Source organism: Manis pentadactyla, chromosome 6 (genome assembly GCF_030020395.1).
Source record: "Manis pentadactyla isolate mManPen7 chromosome 6, mManPen7.hap1, whole genome shotgun sequence".
NCBI lineage: Eukaryota > Metazoa > Chordata > Mammalia > Pholidota > Manidae > Manis > Manis pentadactyla.
The window spans coordinates 6,195,735-6,222,651 of NC_080024.1; the positions used below are offsets into that span (position 1 = coordinate 6,195,735).

The 26,917-nt window shown below is 44.8% G+C and overlaps 1 protein-coding gene across 2 annotated transcripts in view; it reads right to left on the minus strand.

The window, feature by feature from the left end:
* Positions 1 to 703: 703 nt before the first annotated feature.
* Positions 704 to 26,917, minus strand: part of LOC118925555 (UDP-glucuronosyltransferase 1-6) — a 28,806-nt gene continuing 2,592 nt past the window's right edge. Inside the window, exons 1-5 of one of the 2 annotated variants that reach the window (XM_036881400.2) lie at positions 12,136 to 12,759; positions 5,232 to 5,363; positions 4,489 to 4,576; positions 3,984 to 4,203; positions 704 to 1,780 (exon numbers count right to left, since the gene is read on the minus strand). In XM_036881400.2, the coding sequence (XP_036737295.2) occupies positions 1,483 to 1,780; positions 3,984 to 4,203; positions 4,489 to 4,576; positions 5,232 to 5,363; positions 12,136 to 12,591 (1,194 nt within the window). In that variant the 5' untranslated portion in view covers positions 12,592 to 12,759 and the 3' untranslated portion in view covers positions 704 to 1,482. Of the gene's footprint in view, positions 1,781 to 3,983; positions 4,204 to 4,488; positions 4,577 to 5,231; positions 5,364 to 12,135; positions 12,760 to 26,917 lie in introns of those variants that run through there. The other variant, XM_057503410.1, reaches the window with a different exon arrangement.

The window sequence follows — 26,917 nt, forward strand, 5'->3', positions numbered from 1 at the left end:
CTGAGGAGGGTGCAGGGACTTGGCTCTCTCACAGTGTAGAACCTCTCTGCACGCAGTCTGGGAATATCTCAAACCATTTGCCCAGGGAAGCAGCGCTGTGGTGCCGCACTCAGATCCCCTCACACCCAAGGGCCCGTCTCCGCCACTGCACCTGCATTTCTCTCCTGCGGGCTCTGGCTTTTAGAGCCCCTCCGAGCCTGCCCTTTGTCTACCTGCAAGTTGCAGGGAAATTCATGCCACCTGGGAGCTATTGGATTGTGTTACAAAGGCCTTTCCCATGGATGTCTTTATGAATATGTGCTAAGACCTAGCTAGGCTATTCAGTGCTATCCACCCAGAAGTAGGAATTAAATAAATCCTACTGTATCCATGCAGTAGACAGATACTTCTTGGCCACTAAAAACACGTTATACAAAAACCTAGGGAGAACACTCCTGATAAAGTGAAAAAGGAATGTTAGAAGGAAAGGAAAAGGCACTGGATGTGTTTGCTGTAGTTGCAATGCTTTATATGTATATGGATTTGCCAAAGTGGTAACTGTTCAGTAGTTTGGGGAAACGTGACTACCGGAGAGTTTTATTTTCTGGTGTGTGTATGTGTGCACCTCTATATTTTTCAAATTTTCTGTCATAATCATGCACTACCTATATAATTAGAACACATAATTTAACAACAAATAAATGCAACAACAATGAAGATAAGAACACCTTAGAAATATAATTTTTAAGAATTCATATGTCATTCATTGTGGAAAATACCAGAGAAAATAAACTTGCCCGACACTACTTAACAAATTCAGATCCATTTGGCACAAGCTTTTAGCAAATTTAGATCCATTTGGCACAAGCAATGATTCTCCTTTCGAGGATGCCACCCATCAATTTTGTGCACCATTCTTCTCCCCCAAAAGTCAGACATTACACACGTTCTTGAAAGACTCTTTCATTTATTTCATTTATTGAAATAAAGGAATTATGTCATTGCTTTATTTCAAGTACTATGCCCTACAAGAATAAACATTTCCTTTTTTAAATACACCAAGTGACATCTGTGAAGCATGAACATAAATTAAGCTGCCATTATTGGTGAAGGAATTGATCACAACCATCTACAGAAGTCAGATGACGATATTAGAACTGTGGTTTCAGCAGCAGCGGAGGGACCATCTCTGAGACCTGGGCTCCCAAACCAGTCCCCATTTCTGAGAAAGAAAAGTAGTGGAGAGTGAAGGAGGCCTGTCCAACCCTCTCTCCCAGCAAGTCATTTGAAAGATGACAGGTGTAGTCCAGATCAGAGATCCCCAATGGAGCCGAACTCATATTCACATATCTCTACCTTCAGGTGTGACTGCCAATTCAAACGTTTTATTTTAAAATACACTCTGGGGTACCTAGTTTATGGCTGAGTATTTCTTTCATAATCACATGAATTGAACACTGGCTCTCTTTGCAAGTTTGGGTCACCCCATTTCGCACCCACTTCTCAGTGTGCCTTAGATTTGTGAGGTTTCTTAACCTGCGCTTTCTTCCCAAAGCACTTGCGGCAGCCGAAAGCACAGCATTTGTACGTGATGAAGACAACTGCCAGCACAATGGCCAGAAGGAAGCCCATCACGTCCAAAGAGTGGTACTGGTACCAGGTGAGGTCGTGGGCCGCGGGGCGCAGGTGCGGCGCCCCCTTGTGCCTCATCACGAACTCCACCCAGAACACAGCCAGGTCCAGCGGCTCCATGGGGCGGTCCTTGTGAAGGCTGGAGAGGTTCATGATGCTCTTCTTATAGCTAAACAGCAAGACAGTATGTGAATGTGCGGAACACCCACGGTAGTGAACCGCCCACCCTATATGCCTGCTTCCAGTTAAGAATGCAACCAGATTTTACAAACTTGATAGAGGAAATGTATTTCTATTACAGTCAGGAAAGAACACCCAACCCCTCAAACACACACACACACACACACACACACACACACACACACACACACACAATATTCTTTATCGCTAAAAACAAAACCAAAAGAAAGTAGAAAACTGGAATCCAATATTAGAATATTAAATTATTTGAAACTTGCTTCCTACTTTCTTCTTTTCTTTTTAGTGATATTTTTGTAGTAAATTAGACTTTGCATTCTTTATAATAAGATAAATAAATAAAGGAAAAGGTCATGGCAGAAATTATGACTGGTTTCCTGCTGGTAGTTGGAAACAGTCACATTTAGTCAACGTAAAAGCCATTTTTAAGTGCCATCTCCAAGGTGCTGTACACTTTCCATTCAGTTGTAGAAACCTCAGACTATCCTCGTGTGGCGTTTAGCCTGAAGCTGTGTCTATGCAGTCTGTCATGCAAAATGATTTCCGGGTCGTTGTTGTTTTTGGACAGTGCTGATAGCTATACCAGAATCTCCAAATCCAACAGGGGTTAGATGCTTCCACCCGTTAGTATGGACGCCAGAGCAGAAAGAGGAGAAGGAAAACAGAAAGAAAAAGACAAAGAAAGAGAAAATAAGACATTTTTATACAGGAATAATTCTCATCATTGCTGTCCTTAAACATGTCCGTCATCTTACTTGGATATGTTATTATAATGAAATACTAATATTTGGCCATAAATCCTGTTAAACATCTTCCTTTTATATAAATCTCTTAAACAAGATTTTCTTGGAACTTTCACTCATTCATTCAATATTATTGAGCACCTGCTATGGCCTGCTTGCATAATCTGATGTTGAAATTTATCCACTATTTCTCTCTATTTTCTATAGGTATAATCCCAGCTTAGAGTGTTGGGAACATGGAGATTCACAATTAGACAGGGCTGGCTCACAAACGAATAGGTGAAGTTAGTTGATAACTGATTGGTTCATGTCTTTAAAAGATAGTAATGCAGTACAGAACTTCTACCAAGTCATTTTTGGGTTACAAGCAGTTGTCTATACCACCAATCAAAAGATCAAAATTATACTACTAACGTAAACCTCAAGAAACCTCAAGTTTCATCAGCACGTGGAGAGAAGACAAGTTTGAATCATCTTCAATGTGAGCCACGGAGCCTGACGCTTACAAGCTGCGCCGCCAGAAGAGGCCAGCTGGACTGAGGGGATAAGAACCTCACACTCAGCGCTGGGCAGATGGTTACCAGCCCTTTACCCCGACTTATGTGGACTTTTCTTTTTTATGCATTGACACCACACCCACGTGAGCACCACCCTTTCTTCCCATCTTCCCTTGTCCAGGCTCGGTGTGCCCCCAACATGTAGTGTCTCCTCACATCTGAACACACTCGTGTCTTCACATCTGTCCTGAAGTGTCTTACAAAATGAAGCAACTACAGGTGAAGGCTGCTGACACTCTCCCCAACACACACACACACACATTCAAACACATTACTGTTGGATGAAGTCTACCCCAGCCACCACTTCTTCCCATAAGATTTTGATCAGCCTGTTACTAGTGAGTTTGGCAGTAACACAACACATTTCATGGAGACCCTTTGATCTGATGGCTTTACCTTTTAAATCATTTTCAGAGCGTCATTTGAACAAACTTGTCTTTACTTTTATTATAAACCTTTGTAATACCACATGATCCACCCGCTCATTTATAAATCGCCATGGACGAAGTTTCTTACAGGTTTCAGTGATGGGAAAAGCCGTACTTCTAAGCACCTGGTTTGTGTTTATCTTGTGGACACGGTGCCTCTTGTACTGGGACAGTTTTCTCTTTGCGGGAATTTAATCAGATATCTATTACGGTGACACTGTTTTGTTAGAAATAGAACTTTTAAATCCACCAAGGAGATTAATATTTAAAATCATTTCTGTGATACATTCTGTCAGAATTATAGCATCCTTTTATAAAATGACTACTAACCCCAAATCATCTTACTTGTAAATTATATTTTTACATATTTACTTTTGCAGTTGAATATTTATTGTGAATTCCATGGCCAAAATATAGAGAGTATTCCTCTGCATATTCTCTCTTACCTTTTGTCATTGATGACAGTTTTCAGGGCATTTGTTAAATCTTCAGACGTCATTTCCAGGACATTCAAGGTCACCCCAGCCCCCCGGGTCTCCATGCGCTTTGCGTTGTCCATCTGGTCGGCAAACAAGGGCAGCATCACCATGGGGACACCGTTGCATATCCCTTCGTATATGCCGTGGGAGCCGGAGTGCGTGATAAAGGCCCGCGTCTTCGGGTGACCTGGGAATCAAACAGAGCGGGGAGCCAGTGGTTAAGTCACTGAGCTTCACAACTGAACTCATCTAGGTCCTGAAAGATCTCTCAGGTCTCAGTGCTGTACAAATGTGGCCCCTGCAGAAGTTTGCAGAAGAAAATGTGGGTTGAGGTGCCCACTAGGTAGAAAGTAATGTGGGATACGCAGGCCATAATATCTTCTAGCAAAGCAATCCTTTAGAACAGCCATGCCTATACTGCTTTCTTAATTTAACCTTGCTTTGACCTACACCTCATATCCTCCCCACTTACCAAGTAGATCATTTTGGGGCAACCACTTGACAAGAATTGTATTATTTGCAAGATTCGATGGCCGTGGTCCAGTATACCGCCACAGGACCTTGCAGAGAGAAGAACAGAACTTAAAGAGCATAGTATGATTTTCTTAAATCTGCTATAGTATCTAGAAAATGGAGTCCTCTGAATGAATATAACCTTGGAAGGGGTGGGAAGTGTGCTGACTAAGAAGCTTTGTGGACAGGTAACGTTCTTTAAATTTGTGAAAATTCCTCAAGCTGTATATTCATGATGTTGCACTTTTCTGCACTTCAAGGGAAAGATTACTTAATAAGATGGGTGGGTATAGAACTCTAAAAGCAGAACTATAAAAAATGAATTCAGTGTCCTAACACACAGCCCTTTGGAGAACTCCTCCTACACAATATCAAGAAACACTATCCGATTCATAGTCTTTTTAAAGTAAGTTCTCCTTGATACACCTGAGTCTCTTAGAGAAAATGGGGATGCTTGGGGGAGAGGAAAGCTGTCCGAGGAGGATTTCAGAACACGTTCTGTGGGCTCCAAACCTCCTCTGAGTGAAGTGGACCGTGGTTTAAGAGTGCGTTTGAGAGTGAAATATCAAAAAGAAGAACTTTGGATTAATAACTGGGAATGGCAGGGAAACCAAATCAAAAGTCTAACTAATAGAATTAATTAGAAACTGGGAGTCTGGGCTTAGAACTCTTGTGAAGGTAGATATAAGGGAATCTCCTTACGGTCTGAGGTATTTTGCCCAAACCATCAGCAATTTCCATGGCTTTCTTCTCGGGAATCTCTGAGATCATTGAGCCCAAAGAGAAAATCACAATCCCATGTTCTCCAGAAGCGTTAATATAGGCTTCAAATTCCTAGGACCAAAAGATAAATTTCCAGTTAATTTTTTCTCATATTCTTTGGTGACTGCATACACTAAGCTCTGAATCAGGTATCTTCCTCTAAAGAGTATGATTATAGGGCTAAGTGTGTGTGTGTGATAGAGACACAAAGCACTGGTGTGTGCCACAGTTTCTCCCTTCCTCCCCCCCTTCCAAAGGAGAAAGGCTTCTCACTCACAGGGCTGGCTCTTGGGGTCTTTGAGACACAGAAACCAGGTAATGTCCTGATTCTCCGAAAGGAAAGCCATCAGAGATAAGACCACGTCTGCTTCCCCAGGGTTGAGGTGGCTGGGAAAGGAAAAAGCAGCTTTGGGGATGAAGGACAAAAGAGAAAGCAGAAGGCCGTGAGGAGGGATGGAGGGAGGGCAGTGAACAGCGTGCGACAGGAGAGCACCTATGAGCAGCTGCCACCGAAGGAACCATCGGGGGAGAGGGAAGCGGTCCAAAGAGGATTTCAGAACACTTTTCTGTGGACTCTAAACCTCCTGCACTGAACCTTAAGAAAATCTACAGCAAAGATCTGTATTACTTTTCAAAGCTTCTGGAATATTCCTTTTGTGTTGACACAATGAATGCAGTCAAAGCACCAAGTTACAGTGTTAAGGCTTAGGCTCATGATTAAGGGAAAACCTCAAATAGTAAAGATGACCTTTGACAACTGCTTCCTTGCAGCAGGAAGTAGAGTCTTCTTGGACAGCCAGTCCACTTGGATGATCAAAGAGGACATTCACATCAACCCAGGGCTGAAATTAAACCACCCAACGTTGTATTTTTCCACCTTTCCTGGAGAAGAGCTCTCTAAAGTACATAAGTCAGCTTTCTTGCCTTAGCAAGAAGAAAATACAGAAATATATTTGAATCTTTCTTTGCTGGTTCCATAATGTACTGTAAAAAGCAAATTATTCCTTCCTAGGTATGAAAGATATGAAATGGGGGGCAGAAACTCTTGCCAAGTGTGTGTCAATGATCTGAGCCCCTTCTGTGCAGTTCAGAGAGAGACAAGTACATAGTAAACCTTGACTTCCAAAGCCCCTGCTGGGAAGGCTAGAAGGCACTGAGTCCCAACCCACTCCTTGTATGAACCCACAGGTTGTTCATGTCCTGCCCCAGAAGCAGATTCCTTCTAGCAATATGTCCACAACTGTCATCCAAGGAAGATCGAGCTATGAGGCTGAGTGCCTATGGGCATTGTATCCTTGGCTACTTAAGGAGGAAGCTCAAGACAAAGCAATGGGACTTGTTTCTACAGAAACTTCTGGGCCAGATGACCCAGGGAATAAGGAATGAAGAACAGAGACAGGGCTGCACGACAAGCCCACCACAGATTACACCAGCTTGTTGCCTTACTGCATTAAAGGCAGCCTCGTAGAAAACTGGGGCTGGGTTGATTCCAAGTCCTTCCCACTGCTGATAAAGCTCATGTTTCTTAACAAGGAGGAGTTTTTTTTTAATCAAATGAGTTTAGGTGTATTTAAGTACAAACTGTGAGTGATTTTCTAGTTAATAATGAATCGTACAGCTACTGGAAAATGAACAATCTGTGGTTCCCTTGGGTGAAGTGAGAGGATGGGATTTTGGACAGTATCTGTACAATGCTGAGAAACAGATGGCAGGAATCCCAGCTGGGAAATACAGATTACAGATTACAGCCTATCAAGGGCTCATCCCTAAAATAAGAAGGAATCCACTTTAAAGGTAGATGTCAAAAGCTCTGAAAGGATGCAACCAAAGGGTAATTCAATCGGAAGGTCAGCAGCATTACCTACAGCGCTGAAGCCGGGGAACCTGAAGATAAGAGTGCTTCGTGTGTCCCCAGGAAGAGAGCCAAGAAGCTCCTTGATTCCACCCTGGGCAATGGACTTAGCTCAGCCTAATCTGCACCCAACCCTCAAGGACAACTCCAGGGTACTTTGGTCTTCAGGAAACACACACCTGCAGGCTCACAGGGGCAATGCCACGTAGAGGAACTAGAGCAGAGTGTAAGTATGGCAATGTTCCCCCAACCGTGGGTTTGTGGTGATCTAATTAACTACCCAGGAGTCTCACAAATGGTTTTACGTGCTTCCAAAGAATGCCAAGGGCATTCGAGATGACATAACATGGTAGGCTTTGCCCAGAACTGAGGGGCTTCCCGGGATATGGGACTCTTGGGGTTAAAACCTGAAGAGTCCTGAGCAAATCAGAACACCTGGGGCCCGGGATGTGAGACGTGGGAGTCTTTCAACAGGGCTCAGCACACACGGTTTTAAGAGATTTCTGACAAGCTTGATCCTGAGCGAGACCAGTAAAGCCCAAATGCTGGGGAGCCCACTGTCTATCCGTCCCCACCAGCACGAGGCTGTCCTCGAGGCCTCTGGCTCCTAGCGGCAGAGTCTTGGCCTTTCCCACTGGGCTCATCTGAAAGGTCAGGGAGGCCGGCGTCACCCCCACCCCGACTATGCTGCCTTTCTGGTCTGCAGCAAGAATATCCTGAGGGTGGTTTTCCCGAGGTCTTTCCTAGGATCTGTACACATCCTTCCTTCTTGGGGAGAGACAGCTCCTATCCAAGCATCCTTAAGCTCTTTCTCCTGAGCTTTCCTAATTTCCCTGCACCTTCTCTCCATGAAACCCACTCCTACTTTAACCTTGTCTCGAAAGGGCCAACTCTTAATTGCCCTCCTTGAACAGCCTTACACACATGCACTCAGCCACCCACAGGGTGTGGTTAACACAAAACAGGACCCAGAAGGAGCTAAAGTTTAATAGCAAGACTTGGCTAAAGTTTAAGTGACATGAGAGGAAGTTCACCTACAGATCACCAAGGGGCCAGCTGCAGAGACTGTGTTATCACGGCCGAAGCCTACCCTGCACCAGCTCTTCAGGACTCGGTAATGGCAAGGTCCGCCCCGTACTTGGTAAAGCGTCCCCTAAGCCTTGCCCTGACTTCACTGACTCTGGAATGGCCAAAGAGTGAGGCAACCTGCTAACTGAAAATAACCCTTGATCCCCACCTCCTATATCCATCCAGAAAAACAAAGGCCACCTCTGGATGTGAATGCAATCACCCTCTCCAGTGGGGCTTTTCACGTGGGTCCTAATTTTTGCTGAGAGTTTAGTATTTTTAGTTCCAGACTTGCGTTACATTATCCCTTTCTAAAAGTCTTTTGTCTTTCAAGAATCCTTCTCGTAGGCCCTTGGCATGTTGGGAGCATGTTGCATTATCATATAATGCGCTCAGAGCCCCCTGCAAGATTGCAAGCTTAGTGGTCACAGTCTTTCTCCTCGTCATCAAGCCTCTGTTGCCATTGATCTGCTTGACTCTTTTCCTCAGATGCCACATGGGTGTGTGGATGTCATCTCCAAGTCTCTACTTGTCAACAGAGATGGTCTCCCCCTGGGCAGGGAATGCCATCTGGGAATTCCAAACCTTGTTCCTTTGCTCTCAAAGCTGTTCTGCTCACTTCTGTCTTTCAGGCATCCAGAAGACATGCCCAGGCTCTGCTCTCACTATGGACTGTCTTTAAAGAGCTTATCAAATAAAGACTTTACCAAGAATGTCAGGAATGGGACAATCTCCACTAGAGGCACAGAAGTGTAGACTAGCATTCTTTCATTAACAAAAAAGGAAAAAAGAAAATAAACAGGAACTTGGCAAACCAGCAAAAATCAGGAAAAGGGAAAATGATAATGCAAAATAAAAATAAACTGAAAGAGTTACAATCAGATAATAAATTAAGTGCAAACAGGAAAAAAATCACCTGTTAAAGGAATCTGCCTGGCCAGGTTAAAAATATCAGCTTGGTGATGTTTAAAAAGAAGGCAAAAAGCTTGAAGACAGAGGAGGACTGAAGAGGTACTAGAGAAAAATGTAAACAAAAAAATGACAGCACAGGAATCATGATGTTATTATGAAAAAATGGCATTTCACACTAAACATTAAGTAGGACCAAGAGGGCTACTGTCGGGTACAATTTACAAAGACACCCTCACGCCTCAGCTTGCTTGCGCCGCACAGGACATCATCCAGCATGGGGCCCACACACTTCACTGCTTAGACAAATACAGGGGGAGAAATGTATCGATAAATGATACCAAAAAATTGTGATTATCAAGAAAGATAGTTGATAGTGCTGCAGCCGCCTCCATTAAACATCCTAAAGTGAAGGAACTAATTTAAGTAAATAGACTATTTGCCAAAAAATCAATGACAACCATAATGCAGAAGGATAAAATGAAAATCTATTTCCATTAAAATTAGGAGCAAAACAGGAATTCTCACAGTTGCCAACATTATTCAACTGTTTTTTACAGATTCTAATGGATTCACTAAAACCAATATTTGGTATGGACTTCAGAAGAGAAAAAAAAACAAATTTTGTTTATGGAACAAAGATGGCATGCTAGCTTTTTGAAATGATGAAAATCAGTATTTTGGACAGATGGTTGGATCATGAGTGTATAGCCTGCTGGAGAGAGAAATGGAAAAACTATCACATTCATAAGAGTGACCCCCAAAAAACAAACAATAAAACACTTGAGAAAATTTTATAAGAAAGGGATAGAACATGAAGAAAATTATAGAATATTTTATCCTTGTTAGGGTAATATCTGAAGACACAACAGAAAACCCTGGGTACAAATTTCACTGTTCCTCCTCAGGAACTAGAGTTGATGGCAAACACAATAACTTGTGGAACACAAATATCATGAAATAGTATGGAGCAGTTAAAAAAGTTAATTTGTAGAACTGGAGCAATATTTATGACATTCTGATATGTGAGCACTACGGATACATTATTACTGCTTTTCTAAAACAAGCAGCCAAAATTCTGTGCATATACATATATCTGTCTATAACTGTAGGAGTATAAAGAACTCTTGAGGATTGCTACCTACCTAACGACTACTATTTTCCTTTATTCATTTAACAAATGCTGAATTTATGCCTTAGATGCTGGCATTTACAGGACACCAAATATATGAAACCAGTAAGGATTCAATGCCCAGCACAAGCAGTACCTGCCCCTGTGTTTATGGAGGACATGGTCAATAAGCAATTATGACAATGAAATGACGGCAGTATTCAGTGTGTTACCAAGGAAATAGCACGGGATGCCGTCTCAGAGAGAAGTGCTCCCTGAAGAAGTGACATTACAGCTGACCTAAAAAATAAGAAGACAGACACCTAACAAATTCAGGCAACAGCATCCCAGAAAGAGGGAACAACATGCTCAAGGGTCCTGAACTGGGGAAGACTCGGGAATGTCCCGGGAATAGACAGAAGGCCAGTGTAACTGGAGATGTTCCTGCAGACTTACAGACAAGCCCTTCTATGTTGAATAGAATTTCCAGGAGGCACGCCCATCTCCAAATATTCACATTTCAAAGTGGAAGTGAAACACAATTGTTTTCTTTCGGGTCCTCCATAATGATGCCAGAAATATTTGTCCTTAATACCTCTCCAGCTTGGACATGCTGACTAGCCTTTTCCCTTTGATCTGAGATGTGCCTGTTGGTTGGGTAATCCTTCACCTCTTCCTTTTCCTCTATCTTAACAAGAATCATTAAAGGTATTCTATAACATTAGGTTTTCTCATTTTGCCTTCAGAAAATCAACGACACCTCCTTCTTTCTTAAGCAGACAACCTCAGCCACACATTTGTCCAATAGGCCACTGGGGTCAGAATCTTAGTGCCACGAAATCTGCAGGGGCCACCAGATCTCTATGTAACGGGAGGACTCAGAGTCCCACAGTCAGGGTCTGGTCATGCAGCAGTCTAGTGGAGGCATCCACCCAGTGCCTGATTTCTCACTTGGTATACTTCCTGTCACCCAAAGTTTCTCCTTGCCATGACATTTTCATGATCACTTAAAATACGTATCACACTGGAGACACCCTGGGAAGAAGATTCAACGTTCTTCCAGGGTGATGATAGATCCTTATTAGGAATCAGGCTGGCATCTGGAAAGCGCAGGGGCTGCCAGCAGATCCTCAAGCAATAGTTGAAGGATAAACAAATGAATGCCCACTGAAACGTCACCTCTACAGAGAATCTTTCCAAACTCCTCATCCGAAGGAGCCGCTTCTGCTATTCTCTATAACCTGTGTTGAGATTTGGAAGAAGATGTGAATGCTACTTTTTGCACACTTTAAATTCCATAGGGAAATAAATTAACATATAACCATTGTATTGAGTGTGACTCATGCCCACTGTCAGTACTTGACTGTCAAGTTATTTCATTATTAGAACAGAAGATACTGCAGGATCAAGCTTCCTATCAGAATATCTAAAAACTGGAGCTTAAACCTCGACCATAAAGGCAAATATCCCTGCCAGAATCTATAAATGTCTATAAATAAAGGATTATTTCAAAATCTGGAAATCTCACATGCCTGACCCAACCCAGGGCAAGGTGCAAGCAGCACATATTTGTTTTCTGCAAGGAACCCAGGACCCAACGCTCTGTGCTTATAGCATTTAACCCTTGTGGCATTTAACTGATTACTATCTCCTGGAGCACACAAAATAAATGCCCAAACGATACTGTCTCAATGTGTCCCGTACAAAGAAATAACCCAGAAGATGATGTGATAGACAGATATAAATTACAAATCAGACCCAGGAGACTTGCAAGATAGAAACTAACAAAAGAGAACACTTGAGAGTGTCTCAGCGTGCTCTTTCAGCATTTATCTGTGGCAAGTTCATCTCTCCAAAATACTTGCAAGAATATAGACTTGTAAAGTTCCCACTTACATACACACCCGAGAGAGTGGATTATGGCTGTTGCAGTTGATCCCACCAACAAAAATCATATTGGGCATCACGGGCCTGGGGTAATCCTTCACAAAGTCACCTCTGAGAATCCAGATAGATGAAGAGCTCATAAGGTCCTGGACAGTCACATCTCGCTGAAGGACTTCTGAGGCAAGCGGTTCATATGGGAAATAAGCCACATTGCACAGAAAGTTCTCTGAGAAGGCGATGAGCATGTTCTTCACCCTCTGCAGGAAGGTCATGCGATCTGAGTTCAGGGACAGAGCCCTGGGCACATAGGATGGAGGGTTGGGACACTGGGCACCCTGAAAATCCAGGCTGCACGGCAGGGCATTTGAGAAGAACACAGCAGGCAGAGCCAAGGACTGGGCGACAATGGGCCCACAAGGAAGGAAAGGGTCTGTAAGCACGACATCGAAGCGGCTTTCCACCAGGGAGGCCATCAGTTAATTGTTGTGCAGTAAATGGGAGCAGGCGGACAGGAGGAGAGCAGAGTCCTTTTTGATTCTCTTGTATGTTTTGACCACACGCCACAGGAAAGGCTCGTTCTCAAAAATGTCACGCCCAAGAGTGGTAAAAGTCTCCTCCAGGTCCTGCCTTTGGTATGGCACAGGGTATGTCTTCAAGGTGTAAAACGCTCCTTCCTTAATGTGCATGGAGGCCTCAGGCGCTATGACGACTGTGTCATGTCCCCTCTCCTGCAGCTGCTGGAGGACCCCAAGCAAGCTCAGCCAGTGGCTGCCATCCATGGGAACCAACAATAGCTTCCCACCCTGGGACACAATGGGGCCAAGTGCACACAGCAGCAGGCCCAGGACCAGCGGCCGTGGACCCTGGGATCCTGCTGCCATGGTGCCCTGCTTCCCAAGCCTTTCACCACCAGAGGTGAGCCCTCTTCTCCTTCCACGGCGCAAGCACTAATCGATGCACTAAGTCACTGTTTGACCATGTCACGTGGCTGTAGCTGTCAGCGAAAGATGACAGGAAGTTTTCTTTTAGAGATAAGGAGGGCAGAGCGTCACTGGATATCTTAATAGGCAAAAAGGATAATTCCGATGGAAGAATTTTTCAGATGAAACAACCTCAGCTCCCATTCTTGAATGAACAGAAGGCAAAGCATCTCCAGCATCTTTGAATCCATTAAATTCTTTATTTCCAGGGACCAAGAGAATGTTGCCCAAGCAGAAAAAAGGCTATGTAGTGACAAAGTAGACTTCCTCTTCAGAAATGAAATAGAAACCTGAATATGCCTTTTAGAAAGAAAAGAACATACCATTGCAAGCCCACCTTTGGTCCATGGAAACCTTTAAGAACATCCTTCTCTTCAATGGACTCAGGGTTCTGCCCGAACAGAGCAACATTTTTTTTTCATTCATTCAGCCAGCAAATATTTATTGAGTGCAGCACAGCCCTGGGCCTGGAGGCTCCACCAGAGGCCATCACAGATGAGTCCCTTCCTTCTCTGAATTCACGCTCCATCACTGAGAGTCAGATTGACAATTTAAACTAATAAACACATTAGAAGCTGTGAAATCTACTAAGAATGAAATGAATGCTGCAGAGAAGAGAATGATGGGAGGGGAAGCCCACCTGAGTACGCATGCTCAGAAGGCCTTTCCCAGGACAGAGCTGTGTTCATTCTGAGAGACAGGGAGACAACACTTGGTAAATAAGAAAGTAAAACAGCTGAGCAAGCAAAAGTAAGTTAAATTATACTCGTAACACAGACCCGGGGAAAGAAAACATTTGGGAAATTCTTAGGACTGAATTTCCCAAACGGGTTGAAGCAAAGGGAAAAATGGGCCAAAACAAGAGGAAATGTATTTACTAAGCATGTACTCTATGCCAAAGACGGTGCTAAGCGCTTCACAACATATCTTCTGTAATCCCCTAAAACCGCCCTGTGATGGCAAATGCTATTATTCCCATTTTACAAATGAAGACACCAAGAGACAAAGAAATTTGCCAGAGGCCTGCACTTACTAGGCGGTGGAGCTGAGATCCCCACCGGGTATCAGAGCCTAGAGACATTAGAGACCCGGCCCTTAACTGTAACTCCCCATGGCCTCCAGCAAGGCCCAGACAGTAGCACTGACGCCAGGGACAAAATTTACAACCACCTACAAGTCAAAAGCAAAACTCTGATCCCCACCATCATTACCCAGTTGAAGTAAATGGAGCATCTCACTTCCCTTTTAGGATTCATTGCCATTCTCTACAATCCTAGAATGAAAGCACAGATCCCAATATTTTGACCATGGACATCACTGGCCACCCAGTGATTGGGGACCTTTTAGGAGGGTTGTGGAGAAACTGCTAACTTTAAAGATTTGATGTCCTGGGGGGCACGGTCACAGGGCCTGTCTCATTCTGGAACATTCTGGGACTTAGAGTGTGTATGTGGAGTCCCTTTTCCCTGTGCCACCATCCTTCCTCCTCAGTCCTCCTGTCTTGCATGTGCTTCCACACACTGCACATACGTGCATATGCTCCCACGCCTGCATTCTGAAGCTCCCCCACCCCATCCCACAAGCTGTCCATTCTCCAGGACCAACATGCTGGGTGAGCAGAAAAGAGGAAGCAACGCTTATTCTCACTGGTGTGCTCTTATCTGCAATCCTGAAATTCACAGTCCAGTTAAACACCAAGGGTGATAAGTCTTCTGAAGCCTCAGTGTCATGAGAGTTCATCTGCAGATCACACAGAGTAAACGGGCTGTAAACACTCAGTCACCACGATAATGAGTTTATGACCTTCCTGCGTCACGCAGAGAAGCAAAACTTTGTGAGGCTTCTGTGCACCTGGGCAGTTTGGGGTCATAGCTCTGCCTTAAAAGGAGGGTGACGATGTGCTATCCAAGGATTTGCAGACAGGGAGCACTTAGTAACGCTTTTGTGTGCTTTGTGACTTCCCTTCTCCCTTTGCTCTAGGCCCCATGTCCAAGCAAGCAAGTGCTGAATCTGGCTCATTCTACCACTGTCTCCTTCCCAGCTGCCACGGTCCTGTTTCAAGACCTCAGCCTTGAACGCCCCCAGCCCCTATCCTTCTGATTCCCTGCATCAGCTGACCCTGTGTGGACCCACCCCACCACCACCCCTGAAACCTTGGTCAGCAGCTTCCTGGGGCCCTGAGTGAAATTCAGACTCCTGGACCTGTCTCTCCAAACTCCCTGGACTGGACTCCAGCCCTCCTGTCCAAGGCCATTCCCCCTCTCCAGCCCCTCCACTTGCTTGACCCTTGCCTCTGCCCCTTTGCCTCCAGTCGTATTGGGTCACTTAACCCTCCCCAAGTAGGTTTGGTACTTTCCCACTTTGCTTTGCGCACAGTAGACTCTACGACCAATCAGCTCCCTACTACTGCTTATTGTGTGCTTACGAAGTGCCAAGTCCAGGACTGATAGTCTCTCAGGGTAACGTCAGCAGCTTGTTCTGGGGATTTACAGCACTCTTTTGGGTCCACTTTCCCTTTCTTCCTCTTAGAACTAAGTGACCTTTACTGGTGTTGCCTTACATATCACACTATATAATTTGCTTTGATACATATACAGAATATACTGTCTCTGTCACCATATATATATGTCAGATATTAGCAAATGCCAAAAAAAAAACAATGATCATGATACAGCAGTTTTAGTGGAAATAACCACTGTACCCCGTTGACCCTTGGCACTATGAATATGGCCTGCAAATTGTAATCATTTTGATATATGAGACCAGTAGTTCCCAAACTATCGGCCAGGGAACCCTGGGGATACCCAAAAATTTTTTTCTGGGAATTTTGCAAGGTCAAAACTATTTCAGTAATAGTGATATTTGCCTTTTTCATTCTCATTCTCTCCTAAGTTGACAGACAAGTATCCCAGTATTTGACATGACATAGGATATAGCAACAGATTGAAAGCAGACACAGATATAAGAATCCAGCTCTCTTCTATTAAGCCAGAAAAAAATGCAAAGTGAAGTCACTCTTGACTAAATTTTTTGGTTCTGAAAAATGTTTTCCCATAAAAAATATAACCGAAGTCACTGTGAAATGGGTTTATTGTCACGGAATTGCCTAGTTAATATTTTTGATTGTTCTAATTTCTAACGGAGTAAGTACTGATAGGTACAACCCACATAAACAAAAGGAAAAGGGTCTCCAGGGCCTAAACTTTGGAAAACTGCCCTTGACAAATGATAGGACCGTCCTTGACCTCTGGGTCAGATTGAACTCACTCCCCTGGCTCTTCCCTGCAGCAGGGCCCAGGGTAAGCCTGACATAAAGCCTCCTACAAGAGAATCATTTTCTAAGGCAGCCCTCACTCCATTCCCAGTCTTGTTTGGAGATCACGGCCGCGCCGGGTGGGTGGAGCCCCGGGTGGGAGGAGCCCCGGGTGGGAGGAGCCCGGAAGGCGGGTCTCAGGGTGGGCTCGAGGCGGCGGCTGCAGGCTGCGGCGTCGAGGGCCCATCCGCGGACGCCTTCACCCGCCGCGACCCCGCCGACGTCTGCAGGGAATTCTTTGGGGGCCGAGACCCATTTTCGTTTGACCCCTTTGGAGACCCACATGCAAATGTTTGGAGGGGTCGGTGAAGCTCCCACAGAAGCCGAAGCAGAAGCAGACGGGCTACACGCCTTTTCCCCACCTTCGATGACTCCCCGGTGTTTGGCGTTGCTCTTCCCTCTTTTGATACCGGGTTGGCCTCCTTCGGGTCTCTGAGGGACGGGGGCCTGTCATCTGTGTCCACGTCACGTGGCAGTGGGGGGAGGCGCAATTTCAAATCCGTGTCGACTTCCACCAAAATCATTAATGGCAAAAAGATCACCGCCAAGAGAACTGCTGAGAATGGCCAAGAACGGGTGGAAGTGCAAGAAGACGGAGACTTGAAGTCCCTGACAGTAAATGGCAGGGAGCAGTTGTCGCGCCCTGACACTAATTCCAGTCCACCTGTAACTGAAAGCACACGGAGGCGTAGCAGGGCGTTGTTTTGAAGATCGCAAGTGAGCTCTGCTTTCAGGACAACTGTACCTAAACTTCATAAACATTTCATGGCGGCACCTACTGCTTCTTCTTGGGACCACACGAATAGGACCTCTGTTTGTCTTTAAACCTGTTGTAAATATGCGCTTTGCTGTTTATTAAATACAATCCAGAGGTAGACGGTGATTATTTTATAATGATAGAACAGAACATTCACCACAGCACCTCCAAAATATCCAGCATAGATTTCAAAAATGTCTTAAGAAAATGTCCTCTTTCCATTTCGTCTGAAATGTGAGGCAGGTAGTTTTCTCTCGTTAACGTTGCCAAAATAATCATTTTCTTCCGTTTATATCACACAATAGTACAAGATACGAATATGTTACTATGGCTGGCTTAATGATGGTTTTTAGTGCCTCATAAATGCTGGTGACATAGTAGGAACTGACCATTTGAACTGACTGTGAAGCATAGGCTTTTAAAAACGGATAAACCCAGCAAAGTAGATGTATTAGTTTCCTATGGCTGTTCTAATAAATTACCCACAAACTTGGTGACCTAAAACAGTACTCTTAAAGATCTGGAAGTCAGAGGTCTGAAATCAGTTTCGCGGGACGAAAGTCAGTGTCACAAAGAACACATTCCCTGCAACAGTTGGGCAGAATAAAGTGAATCCCTCATGGTTACAGGGTTGGTTAATAGCATCCTTTAGGGCCGTTTTCAGGTCACTTGACTTAAGCAATAAAAATGATGACTGAAAATTTTAATACAAATCTGATGGCTACCCTGTACTACCCCAGTGCCATGCTCAGGATGTATCTCATTTCAGATAAAGTTGACAAAAGGCAGGAATACTGGAAAGCTTGGAATACTGTTTGAGGCAACATATGCACATCTGAGAGACTCGCTTTCTCTCAGTACGGTTTTCTTACCCCCGTGAGAACCCTTTTAGGAATGGTGTGTGTGCCCTTGGTCGTCTCTAAGGAAAGGTTTGCAACAGAGCCTGGAAAATAAAAAAATCTATAGGTGCCAGATGTTCCCAAAGAAGGGAGAACAAAAATTTTGTTAATTTAAGAGGAAAACTTCCAAGTGTTCAGTAAGATCTGGTTTTAGGTTTACTTTGTGTGGTAGGCAGGAAAATGTCCACATCCTAATCCCTGGAACCTGTGACTATGTTATTTTATGTGGCGACAGGGACTCTGCAGATGTGACTGAACAAAGGATCCTGTGATAAAAGGATTCTCTTGGAGTATCTGGGTGGCTTGATGTAATCACAAGGGTCTTTATATGTGAAAGAAGGAGGTAGAGTCAGAGATGAAGATGCTATACTGCATTACAGGAAAGCAGAAAATACCAGAGAATGCCCCTATCGTCAAAGAACAACACTTGTTTAAAAAAGGGAAAAAGGAAACATGTGAAAAGAATGTGCTACACTAAATGTTAGGAATAAAAGTATACATACTGTGTAATGGACAGAGTTCTTACATCAAAAGCCATCAGTAAGGAAACTTTTATATGGTTTTGTTTTTAAATTAAAAGTAGAGAGAGAGAGACTTCATCTAAATGGTCAAATGATCTTTGCTCAACGGAAAAAAGACAGTCTTTTTAATAAATAGTGCTGGGAAATCTAGATATCCACATGCAGAAGAATGAAGTTGGGGTCTTACCTGACACCATCTATAAAAATTAACTCCAAGTGGATGAAAGACCTAAATATAAGAACTAAAACTATAAAACAAGAAGAAAACAGAGGATGAAGTTTGACGACATTGAATTTGCCAAGTGATTTCTTGAATATGACACCAAAAGTACAGCTGATAAAATAGACAAGTTGGACAATGAAATTAAAAAATTTTTTTTAAATTTCTGTATTTAAAAAATCAACAGAGTAAAAAGCCTCTAACTTTGATCTTTCCTATTTAGAGAGAATTTCCATAAACTGGAGGAGTCACACATAAGAGTACACCAAACCAAAATATAAAGTATGACAAAATCTCAAAGTGAAAAAGAGTTTAGTGGAAAATGATACAGTTCACCTATAGTGTATAATACTTGAGAATTCAAGTATAAATGAAGTTCATGTACCAAAAAAACTGGTATAAGCATATCTAAAGGCCTCCAGATGACATATCTTGTCCTGCTGGGCACCTTTTAAATAATCATAATAAATAATATTCATTGTGTGTTCATATTGACAATATTGAGGCCAAAATGATTAGGTCACCTGCCCATTCTGGTCATTCCGTTAGAAAAATGGGAGTGAGGATTTGAACCAATGCAGTTAACTCTACATAATATATTCACATAGAAAAACTTAAAAGAGCAAAAATTCCTCTTTAAATGACTTCCTGTTCATCAATGTTTATAAGTCTAATAGAACATATATATTTTACAAGTGAATAAATGTGTCGCATAATGGAAAAATAAAACCAACTAGAATTGATTCCTTGTGGCTTTGGCAAAAAGAAATGTGATGTTAGAGTCCTTTGCAGTAATATTCACATTAATACAAAGAGGTATACAGAAGTAAAAGTACAAAAACTATAAAAGATCTACAGTCACAACAGTTAGTACTAAGTGAACACAGCATAAATAGGCAACAAAAGATGGCTAACTCAGTGGATAAAGAAAACAGCTCCCAAAAGGCCTATTTCAATTAAACCCAAATATTCAGGGTTAAAAGCTGCCTCTGACGCTATTTCCTACCATGGAAGCTTACAGTGGGGTTGGGTCAGCTTGGTGCTATGATCAGCCCCTTCTAAGGAGCTCGTCACCTTTCAGACTGATTTCATCTCTGTTCCCACCTTGACTGGGTTTACAGGCTCACAGTGTTATCTCTTCCCTAAGCCCTTCCACTCTCCTTCGATGACTTCAGCATCCCAAGGAGAAGAGCGATGTGATAACGCAGTCCATCCCTGGGACGTCCCCATATTACACACCAGACACTGACCCTTGGTCAGAAAATGTTTTCTCAGCGCAGCTCATCTCTAGATAACTGGACTCAATTATTTCTTTCTCCCATCACAGAGCTCCCATCTTCCCCAGCATGGTCTTCCTTGCAGTTAGTTTTTCAATCTCTTTGAAACTTCTACTTCCTTTGGGTGTTTGTGTCTCTCCTGTGGTCATACCTTAGTCCCTTCTGAGATAGGACAGCTAACAACTATCATGTCAACAAATGCAATGCACTAGTCCCTCTATCCACCTAATGAACACCCACAAGCAAAACACCCGCTGGATCAGTTCCCAGTTCAATTTCTCTGCAGCTGCACAACTGGAGGAAAGTGCACAGCCACGAAGACAGTGCCTTTACAAAAGGGGCGATCTTGGTCGAATGACACCCTTGCTTGTCGGTCCTGCCATTGACCCTCACTTGTGCCTCTCATTTTGCTTGGTGACCAATGCAGAGCTTTACTCCACCACTGGAGGCACTTTAACAACTTATCAAAGACTGTTAGAAGGATAATAAAAAGTAGAAATCTGTACAAAGATTGGTAGATAAGCAATCACCTGGAAGTAAGGTTTAAAGAAAATGTGTCCCCCCTGGAACACTGATTGGAACTGATACAGACCTGAGATAATGGCTTCCTGTTGGCACAGTTTATGCCCCCAATGAAGGCCATGTTTGGCATGACTGGCCTGGGGTAGTCGAACACGAAGTCTGCTCTGAACAGCCACACCGATGCAGAGCCGAGAACATCCACCAGCGACACCTCTCTTTGAAGAATTTCAGAAGCAAGGCTTGAATAAGGACCATAAGTAAATTGGCAAATGTGTATCAGGGCCAGAGGGTAGAGCATGTTCTTTACCCTTTGCAGGAATGTCATGTGGTCTGAATTTTGTGTTAAAAACCTAGGAATATATGAGTAAGGGTTTGGGCACTGCGTGCCCTCAACATCTAATTCACATGGAATGATGCGCAAAAAATACACAGCAGGAATCGATAGGTACTCAGCCAGCAATGCCCCGCATGGGAACACAGGATCGGTTAAAACCACATCAAAGGAACTGTCGTTTAGTTGCCTGATCAAGTCCTTGTTATACAGCAGATCCTTACAAGACTTGTAAATAAGTTCACTAAAAGTTTTCATCATTGACATAGATTTCCAAAATGTCTTCAGAAAATGTTCTCTTTCAAAAATCATTTGACTCTGGCTTAACAAGAGGTGATCAAATTCATCCTGGGTGTATGGGACAGCATAGGTCTTCAGGGTGAAAAAGTCCTCTCCCTTGATATGTACATTCACCTCTGGCGAAAGGACCACGATTTGGTGGCCTCTGGCCTGGAGCGCCTGCACGGCCTTCTTCATGCTGAGCCAGTGGCTGCCCTCCGCGGGGAACACCAGCACCTTCCCGCCCTCGGCCCAGGGCCCAGCGCACAGGGAGAGCAACAGCCCCGCCAGCACCGGCAGAGGAACCTGGAGTCCCGCGTTCATCTCGGCAGAAGCCACAAGCAGCCGACTTTCCCGATCGGGCTGCGCCTCCTGCATTTGCTTTCTTTGTCTTCATTTTATCTTGGAGCCACTTTCGGAATGGCATGTAATTGGAAGGCAGCGTCCCCTCCTTGCATTAATCATTACAGAATAAATCTCTGCCAGTCTTTCACCTCTGGCCCTGCCCTTCTGCTCCCACCCAGAGACAGATCAATCTGCCTTATCTTGGAAAACTCATTTGACTTTGCTGCTCTCTCTCGGGGAACATTCTAGTTCACTCTCGTTTTTCATCCAATTCCCAGAACAAGGCTGCGGACACCTCTCATGTGATCACCTCCCACTTCTCTCTTAACCACGTTCTAAAGGGCTGTGACTGAGCTCTGAGGGGTCACCAAGGCCCTAGTCCTGGCCATAAATGCTCTGCTCCATATGACTTAGTTATAACTCTAGAACTCTTTACCCCCTTTCATGGGTAAGTAACACGGAGCCCATCCAGAAAATACATATAACTTTGCTAAGACAGCTTCCTTTAAATAGGGAGGGGGATGCTGGCTCTCTGGTTTTGTTCCTTTTCCATGCAGGGACATCTCTTTTGATGTTCAGGGAAGAATTTGCCTCATTGGAGGCAGCTGTCCAGTGTGGAAATATGTGGAGGAATCCTGAACTAGAGGCTTGATGAAGACAACACAAAGGTTTGCTGAAAACTCCATGTTTACCTCATAGAACAAAGTGCTGTTATCTAAAGCAAGAGCTAGGCCAGACAAGACAACCCTTAGCAATAATGGAGTAAGGCCAGAAAGCCCCCTCCCCACAGGCCCTGCACAGCAGGGACAGGAGGCAGACGTCCTCTGGCCTCAGATTGGGCCGTGTCTGACTTTCCTTTCTCCTGGATGCTAATGGTTCCAGTGTGCTACTGTTTAGGGATTGGGGTACTCATAAACCCAGGCCTTTATTACATTGGGCAGTTTATGCTCAGGCTTTTCTCCAAGGTCATTTACAGTCCTAAATCCTGATAAGGACTGGCTCCGCCAGAACAAGAAGAGCTATCAAATTTATGGGTTCCTTTCAGAGGTTGGGGCCTTGTGCAGTCACATGGGTGGTGTGCCTATGAGGCTGGCCCTGCTCCAGAAAGCAACTCCACATGTGCTCAGCAAGATGCTGACATCGCCTTGTCCTGTGCACCCCAGGGAGGGTGTGGGTGGGCTCCTCGGGCTGTCTTTCTCCCCGAGTGTGCTGTTCTGTATCCACAGCATCTGCCATAGCTACGTCCTGGCCCAGGCCCCCTTGACAGGAGACGCTGAGGCTTCCCTTTGAGAGGAGGTTACCTCCATCAGGGATCCACATTGAGAACAGATGCCCCTCCCCAGCCCACCCCGGGCAAATATGTGCGTGCAGGACACCTCCCTCGTGACCCTAGCTGCCACTGTGCAGGGAGCATTCAGTGTGACCATTCCCTGTAGGCTAGGAGGCCAGATCCTGGTTTTCTCAGTTGCTTTCCAACACCAAGTTCTCCACTCTCTTGTTCTGGATCCTCTTTCTGTCCCAGCCACACAACCATATATTTTTCCCAAGTCACAGTTTCTGTCCTACTCACAGGTCAAATCCTATTTTTTTCAATCCGAAATTCACTCACACAAACAGCCATGCAACGTGGCTTGAATGTATAGGAGGGAAGCTGCTCGCATGACGGTTAATGGGAAGGTGACGTTTGTTGCTGCGGAAGATGCTTTTCTTATCGTTAGCAAGGGAAGCGGCCACATTTTCAGCCATCACCGTACCTAGAGGCAGAAGCACCCAGCTCCTCGCTTACTTTCCCTTGGTTTGGAGAAGAACTCGGAAGTCTCTGTCATACAGCGGCAACGGCAGTGGGCGCCTGTCAGACGGTGTCCCAGGGCACCATCTCCAGCGTCCCTCACTGTGATTGTCTGCCGCGTGTTTACAACCCAACCCAACAGAGATACTACAGGCCAGCAGGAAGATGCGGCTTAGCTACCAGGCTGGTCATGGTGGTGGTGCCTTCTCTGCTCTGATAAAAAATACAAATCTTAATGGAATAAATGAAGAGGATGGGAAGATTTAACGTTGTAACACCCTTGATTTTTGTCCTAAATTGAGCTACAAGTTTAATGCAAACCAAAACAAAATCTCACTGGGATATTTAACGAGACCAAAAAATATTTTCAAATTCACCTGGAAGCATTTCTGGCTTCTGGTAATAAAGGAATAGCTCCCATCAGACCAATGCTCCCACAAATAAGATGATAAATTCTTGAAAAAGGTTTTTTTAACATGTTGTCCAAAGGCACTAGAGAGCAAGCAAAATCAGGCAGAAATGGAAGGGGGAAAGGAACAGTGGATGGAATGGGAGTGTGAGGGTAGCCGAGCGCCAGAGCAGAATTTCCCTGCCCTTCTTAGCACCCCATCTCAGACTGCTGCCCTCACCTCTGCACAGGTCCTTCCCATTCACAGGGACACTGTCCACATCCCATTTGTCCCCATTTGCCAGTAAGTGGCCAGCACCTCAGTCACCCCCAGCCCCAGGGAGGTCACACCACCCTGGGACAACAGGGCTGCCAAGCCCCTGTGTTTCCACCCTGCCATCATGAGTGCCCTTGGCAACTGTGCTTTCTGTACCGTACAGCTGAGCTGAGTACCAGGCACTGGTTACCAAGGTAGGGCAGCAACTGCACATAAAAGTGCAAAGAACATGACTATGCCGGCCGCTGGGAATAGAGGTCAAACACCTCTGCCCACTGCATCTTGTTCTCAGAGTCCCCAAGAACACAACCGAGCCCAGCCGAGCACCGGATGGAAGCATGCCTTAGCCACGGAAGAGACACCGGAAGGTCCGCTCCGATGGAGGGCACTGGACACCACCGGCCGGCAGGTCTCTCCTGACGCTGATGCAGAGCGATTTGCCTCCGCGCATCCGTCCTGCACCACAGTAGAAAGACCCCAGCCCGTTCCTCCAGAGGACAGTTATAACAGCCGAGTGGGGAACCGCATGAGGGAGACTACCTTTCCCAACACCCATTTTTTATGGCTTTTTGCATTTTTATGTTTTTTTCAGCTATTATATCACCCCCCTAAAACTTGTCCCCAAGCGCTTTGATGTCCCCTGCCAACCCCTGCATAGAGGCATGGGGATGGCAGGAAGCATTCCTAATGTTAAGGGAAAAATATGACTTGGGAGACTTGTACAGTGGGCGAGGGCGGGAAGCAGGAGACTGAAAGCAAAGAGGGGTGGTTCCCTTCCTCTAGGGCTGCCGTAACTGTGTCCAGAACTGGGGGACTTGGGGCAACAGAAATGTATACATCCCACATTCTGGAGGGCAGAGTCCAAGTCAGGGGTCAGGCGGGCCACACTCCACTGAACCCTTAAGGGGAGAGTGTTTTTATGCCTTTTCCAGCCCCTGCCTGGTGTTGGCTGTCAGTCCCCGGTGCTCCTTCCGTCACGTGGCTGTCTTCTCCCTGTGCGTCTTCACGTTATCTTCCTTCCATGCGCAGCTGCCTCTGTATCCCAGTTTCCCCTTTTTATAAGGACACAAGTCATATTGGATTAGGGCCCAACCTAATGACCTCATTTTAATGTGGTTTTTCCTCTGTAAAGACCTGCTTTGAAATACATCACATCCTGAGATACTGGGAGTTAAGACGTCAATGCATCTTTTTGTTAGGGCTCACAATTCAGCCCGTAACTAGGGACCAGTCAACACGGAGCTTGTATGCCAAACCAGACGCCTGGGCTTCATGCTGAAGGCTGGGGCAGTCACTGAAGAGGTGTTGCACAGCAGCCAGGTTTGTGTTTCTGAAATACATCACTTGCGGAGAAGTAGGGAATGATTTAAGGGGTCGACCTGGACCCAGGGAGTTCTGTTCAGATGCCATTTATACAAGGTGAGAGCTTGAATCAAAAATGCAGCTGTATTGAGGCAAAGCAAACGTAAAGGGCAGTCCACGGAAATGTCCACTAGGGGGGGGCTCGCAGCAGACAGGCCAAAGGAGGGCCGGAGAACGCAGGGGCGGATCCACACACATTTACTTAAACTCCTGCTTGGCACTGGGCAATCCCTTGCCAGCTCCTAAAGCCAGGGTCAACAGGCATCCAGTGTCCATTTTAATCTGCATGTCATGGGAACTAAGTCCCTACCACCCCAGGATTTGGGGGAACCTCAGAGATTTAGGTGGGGTGAGATTATGGTCTAAGAACTTCTCAAAGCAAAGAAAGGAGATTTTCAGGCAGGCTACTAAACAGCACAATTGTTCGGCTACAACCCTATCTGGGTCACCAGGTGATGGAAACTTGCAAGCCCCGATCAGAGATCTTAGTAGCCCTTCCCTACTTATCTGGAGTAGAGCAGAGAGAGTGACACACTTGAAGAAAGGGCAACTTCAAGAAGGAGGCTCACTTAAGGGTTTAGGGTTTGGAGTTTCATAGGGCATTTTGGATAAGGGTCAGCATAAGGCATGACGTATACAGGTGATTCATAATTCTTTTGAAGTTTTGTCTTAAGAATAGAATTATTTAAGTGACTGTGCTGGTCTGGATCTCATCATTCTTTATCCACGTAAGTTTATTTATACTTTGGTGGTCTATCTGCTGTCTTAGTTATAAAGTTACTTACGGGGCTGGAAGAACAGCATATAGGTTAAATTAAAGAAGAAGCTGGGCCTTTGGCACTAGCTACGTAGATTTTACAACGGCATGACCCTTGTCCTATTTCCCTGCCCTCCCTCAGGGGCTAGGGCCAGGAAGTCCTTGACTGACTTTTATCTGGGGACTATCCTGACGTTCCAAGTCACTCCTGGCCTTTGAAACTTAAACTAATTAACCCCTTAACTCTCTGAGTCCTTTTTGGCCCTCTGGTTTTATCTGGTTAACTCTTTAAATCCCTTTTAGTGAACTCCACTGGCTTTATTCTCCCTCCACCCCACTCATGTCTGCCCTTCTGCCTAACAGGTATCTCTTGGGCTTTGTAGGATTGATCATGGCATCCCTGGCCTCTGTCTTCTCGATGACAATAGTCAGGTGCGTCTACTAGGTGACACAATTAGTCATCCCCTAACTGAGACACCAAAGATGTCTCCAGATATTGTCCCCCTGGGGGAAAAATCACCCCAGTTTAAGAACTACCATCTAGATGATTCCAGAACACAAGAGGAGGTAACCTGGAAACAGAAGAGTTAGTTCTGAGGAATGGGGTCTAATTTTCTGAGAAAGCGTTCCCCCAAAGAATGTTGCAACACCACATTGTTTTTATCACCTCCCAAAGAGTTGCAGCCATATTGAGCTGAGGGCCAGAGAAAACGGGGATAGGAGTCACAGTTTCCCCTGACAGTCCACAAAGCACTTTCATGTGCATTTGATCCTTAAACAAC